The sequence below is a fragment of the Anneissia japonica genome, unplaced genomic scaffold, assembly GCF_011630105.1.
Source record: "Anneissia japonica isolate Jap-2015-1 unplaced genomic scaffold, ASM1163010v1 scaffold288307_len268549_cov174, whole genome shotgun sequence".
NCBI lineage: Eukaryota > Metazoa > Echinodermata > Crinoidea > Comatulida > Comatulidae > Anneissia > Anneissia japonica.
In genome coordinates, this window is record NW_022723954.1 from 137,792 (window position 1) to 143,451 (window position 5,660).

The 5,660-nt window shown below is 34.3% G+C and overlaps 1 protein-coding gene across 1 annotated transcript; it reads left to right on the forward strand.

The window, feature by feature from the left end:
• Positions 1 to 222: 222 nt before the first annotated feature.
• Positions 223 to 1,728, forward strand: LOC117112447 (E3 ubiquitin-protein ligase TRIM56-like). Its single transcript, XM_033255531.1, has one exon. It carries the CDS (start codon positions 223 to 225, stop codon positions 1,726 to 1,728), a length of 1,506 nt encoding a protein of 501 aa, XP_033111422.1.
• Positions 1,729 to 5,660: the final 3,932 nt, after the last annotated feature.

Genomic DNA, 5,660 nt, shown 5'->3' on the forward strand with positions numbered 1-5,660 from the left:
GTTTAGTCCTACCGTAGTGAAATTAGGGCGTGGAGTATGTTCGTAGATTGCTTTGTATTTTATAACATATTTAACAGAATAAACTTAAAACTTAAAACTTAAAATATTTACATTTTGTTCCTGGAAAAGAAGATAATTAATAGCACAATGCGGATAAATTAAGTTTGTTTAAACTCCTTTATATTCTTTAATTGGATTTAGCTTGCAGACGAGTTCCTTGTCATGGCGTCTCCAAACGTTACCAAAGAGGTGATCGATGGTATTGAAGCTGCAGCACTTGAATGTTCCTTGTGTATGGAACGTTTTACAAACCCGAAATCACTCCCGTGTATTCATTCGTTCTGTCTTGGATGTCTTGAGAAGTGGGTGAAAGAAAGCAACGGGAGACGTTTTAGCTGTCCAATATGTCGTGAGGTTTGTCAAGTTCCAACCGGTGGTCTTCAAGATCTAAGGAACAGCAGTTTTATCATCGGATTGTTGGATTATGTGACAAATTTGGAGGATAAATCGAATCCCACCTGTGGTTGTAAGAAGGAGGCAGCATTCGTGTGTCAAGACTGCGATGAACTGTACTGTCAAGATTGTAAAGATACTCACTGCAGAATGAAGATTGCAAAAGATCATTCTATAATTACCATAAAAGAATACAACAGTTGTGATCCTGTGGAACAATTTGCATCAAAACAACTAAATTGTTCCGAACATAAAATGCCACTGCAGTTCTTCTGTGAAACAGACAAGATACCAATATGTGTCGGATGTATACAGGTTCAACATCCTAAAGGAGAATCCCATAACGTAATTAACATAAAGGTTGCGTTTAGCGCCTTCACAAGGTATGCATCACAGCTCATCGAAGTATCAGATAAGAAATGTCTGGGTTTGGACAAAATGCTTAAGGAACTGATTGAAAAGGGGTCTGAGATGAATTCAAATTACACAAATTGTAGAGCAGACATCGTAAAACAAGCATACGAACAACATCAATTGATCGATCGTCAAAAGGAAGAGCAACTTCAGAATCTCGAAGAATCTCACAAACAAAATCTGAAGACACTGGAAACTCGATCCAGTGAGATGGAACTGACCAGGGCTAAACTATCCACTGTACGTGAAATTACGTACAACCTGACCAAAAGTCCAAATCAAACTCTGGCACTAATGTCAAGTTCTGCTGCTTCTGAAAATCTAGAGAAAGTAATACTTGATGCATGTGGTAAAAAGGGTATTGACGTTGAGGTTCAGACAAATACGGGTTTTTTGGAATACAATCTAAACCGTAGACCAGCCCCATTGTTGCCTAGCAACGTGGTAGACAGGCTGCGTAGAGAGGAAACTCGTATTTCACCTGCTAAATCAACCGTTACATTTAGCATACCAAATTCCATGCTTTCTTTTTTAATAAATAAAGATCAAGATATTACTATAAATGTAATAACTCGAAATTCGGTCTGTGAAACTCTGTACGTCAAAGATGCAGTAGTAAAATGTTTAGGAATATTTCTAAATGCCGTAGACCATTTCAATATTTTAATGAAAGAGATTAGTGTTACCGACAAACATAATGGGTGTTATGAAATTTGTGGTAAGATTCCTCTTCAGCGAACGACATTGATTTGTCTCATTATTGACAGATCTGATGTGTATGTCAGCACAATACATTTTGATGATGAGAAAAAAGGGAATAAGATTAGCACACACCACTTTGAACATCTTTTAAATTCGTAAAATGTCCCTCATACCGTATACTGCAATGACAACGGCTTAGTTACTGCAGAAAATTTGCATTAGGGAGTCAATCTTTATGATTATTTTATATATACATTTACAATATCAACATTAATATTATTAATATCATTATAATTGTCTTTATCATCTATATTATCATCCTTTGGCATAGGAAAGAGCGCCTATTATCATTTGGAGAAATTTGCTCAATTCCCGAAACTTAAGGGTGTTTCCCCCTCGCCCATCCTCCGAGGTTATCAGGGAGGCTTTTGGAACTTCCCGCACACCTAACACTCCTGTCATAGACGCATTTGGCCTTTTCGTATGTAGTTTCCACGCACGCGCTAAAATTTTGCGTCGTAAACGCGATCGAGATTGTGAAAAGAAACTCAATTTATGACGAGCATTTCGACCATGGACAGAAAGTGTACTGATCACGCGCTAATTTTCGTGCCTCAATGAGTGTAGTAATTTTTTTCTTTGCTAGTGAGAAGGCAAATTCCAAATAATACATTTAAAAAAAATTAAAACCACAATTTACCACAAATGTAAACTAAATAAAAAGTCCTAAAACTTTGAGAGTATTGAAATATTATGGCAGCGCTGTTCCATTTCACGATTTTTTGTATTTATGCACACTTATTTCAAAAATTGAATACACGGCTACATGGCCCAACAGGTAAAACATAACTGGCACGCAAACCAGAGTCACCATGAGAAAAAATCTTGAGGAACATGCAACAGAATTTAATCACTTTTTTTTTGTATAATCATTATTTTATTATTACACCTAATTTACTTATTTATTTACTTAATTTGGTAAAGTATGCATTCAACCATCCTTAAGATTTCAAGATTTAGTGTAATATTAAATAACATTACATAAGGCAGCCTAGGCATCTTACTTTAATTGTAACAGGACCTATGACCACAAAAGTTGCTATGCTAGCCTAAGCCTTTTTTATTTATTTTTTAAAGTTTTAATACCACCCGGTCGGGGACGCTGGCAGCCGAAAAATCAGATACCGTTTTATAAGGTCTAGCTAGGCCTAGCCAATTACTAGGCTAGGTCTCTAGTGTACTAGCTTGACTTAGACTAGGCCCTAGCAAGAGCTGCATGGTCCCTGTAGTCTATAGCCTACCTGGGTAGGCTAGCTCAACTTATGTCCAATATAGCTAATATTATTATTAGTGGCCCAACAGTCGTAGTTTGAAGTTCTTCAATATTTCTTTTGTGTTTTCTGTTGTAAAATAAATATCACGACAATATCGGTTTTCGCATATTTTATGGAACTCTTTAAAAGTTCGTCAAAATCGAAAACCACTCATTATGATTACGATTACGTTCTTTTTTTCACAAACTTGATCGCGTTTAGGACGGCGCAAATTCAGCGCATGCGTAGAAACTACATAATTTTGAACACGGCGGTTGAGGGGTGGCATGGTGGGTTTACGAAAGGGCCAGATGCGTCAGAGACATCTCCCCCTGCAGATCCTACCTACATGTCAGTATGAAAGTTTCGTATTGCAACTAGGTTTATAATGTTTTTACCTACTATCATACAGTATACTATTAGGTAAGCTATTCAATAACAAATTAAAAAAAAACAGCCCAGCTTTGTAATTGGACACAATCCAATAATAATTATGGTTTGTCCTCCTTTCTTCTGCTGACAATACTGGAATTTTGGCATTCTTGACGCTTCAAATCGAATTTGAGACTCTTTCCTTGTAGGAAATTTTCATTCATATACTAGAGCTTAGCAATGTATGTTTATTAGTTTACAGAGATTTTTGTGTCCATTGCTCAGTCTAACATCCTTTTGTGACAAACACAATTTAGCCGAATGTAAATAAAAAAAACAAAAACAAAAACAAACAAAAAAACACCACAGAACATGCCCTATGTTTAAAATATTACCACATGATCTCCTATACAAAAATCATGTGTAGGGCAAAACAGAAGTTAAATTCGTTTGTTCCAACCGGACTTAAATAAGAATAAGTAATTTTAATGTTTTGCAATAAAATAATGATAAATTAAGACAGTATTGTTATATGGGCTTTTGATACCTTTGTATGAAACCTGTGTATTTGTATGTATTTCTTTATATTATTATTATCCTTATGTATTTAGTTGCCCCATGTGGTTATAATGACATTGAAAATCGAGTTCACAATCATTTCAGATTTATTTTGACATACCGTATTATTAACTAGTATATATTTGTTTTTTAGTGATTGCATATAAAGTAATGTGATATAAAATTTATGTTAAAATAAATAAATATATAAAATAATAAATTTATGCTAATTATGTTAAATAAATTGTATTATTAAACAAACATAGGTCTATTGGCTTCATTCTGTGTGTCGTTATATTCTGTTATTAGTTAGTGCAATCGGTGTGGATTAAAAGCAGCATGTATACAAGTAGGGTAACTGTTAGCGTGCTAAAAGGAGGCTACATAGCAGCCAATAGAAGAGGAGACAGTAAACTCATTGTCAAAAAATAAAGTATGAGCCTATAAAATATTTAAATTTTCATAACTACGTTAATCATCGAATATGTTATCAATCCCTTTACTGGTTTTCGATCTTGTGGGCGTACGTTATCAGTGATACTGCATGTAGATGTGTATCTCAAAAAGTATTCCACGAACGGACGTAAACTTTACCTTATTTTTGTTGTGTAATCTAGGCCGATGTAGTTAACCTGTTGATCCTCTATGGTTACTGTGCACTGGTACACACTTGGCTCATTGTCAACAAGACATTTGACCAGTGGCGTAGCCAGAATATTTCTGTAGGTGGGGGCTAGTGTGGGTTTGTGATATTATGTGGGGGACAAGTGCTCTGATCGAAGCGAGGAACCAAATGCTGGGGCCAGGGGATTGTGAAAGGTAAAATTCTACAATATGGCTATATAAATGGCTATCTTGCGTGACCTCGGCCTGTTTTGCTCTCAAATAATAATGTATAAATCAAGTGAAATTTAGGCCTATGGAATTAAAGAATCAAAATAAAAATCACATTGTTTTATAACAGTTTATTCATATAACATTTTAAATCATGATGAAACTACTGTATTTTGTATCTTAATACGAATTACAGTTAAATTTTAGAAACATGTTATCAACGCATGCAGCCTGTGCTTTATGATAAACTGCAATAACATGGTGTCTTTCTACTGTCAGATTTCTCAACATCGTAAAATGTTTGGGTCATTCTTCGCTAATGTGCCATTTTCCAGTCCCTCTGTTTTAATGTAGTATAAATTTTAAAATATTAAAGGAAATTTTTTTTTTTATTGCATTAATGCAATCTTGAACATATTTGTTAATGGAATAAGTTGTTAAATAGTTTAAATGTAATCGACATGCTTTTTATTTTTCAACAAAAAGCCTCCAAAGTCGCGCACTATGCATGTCCCGATTGGGTTTCTTAAAAATTCCTAATGTCATAATTTTTAAAATAAATAACTTAAATAAATAACTATACCACAAAAAGGTGAATACAATAGACGTCTTACAAATGTAAAATTAAAAATGACATCAATAGTATTATAAATACTTAAAATTTGACTTTTTTAGACTAAAAAAGTTTGTCCCTGAATTGTTGTCATCTCCGTCACAGTACTTTAAAATGCTATTATACTGTTAGTAAAATGACATAACACGTTATGGATCAAACCATTTTGGTTGAAGGGGACCATATAGTAAGAAACAGTCCATTCTTGTACAGTTAAACTACCTATAGCTGAAGAATTCATGCAATTCTAATACAACCAGAAAAGTACCTTTATTCAGCATCATCTCCGAACGCTTCAGAGTATGCTTTATTTATTATTTTTTTTAGAAAAAAAATAATTATATATACGATCAGAACTGTGTCATTTTCAAAGTGCACATGGCATTCACCCTGTAACACAC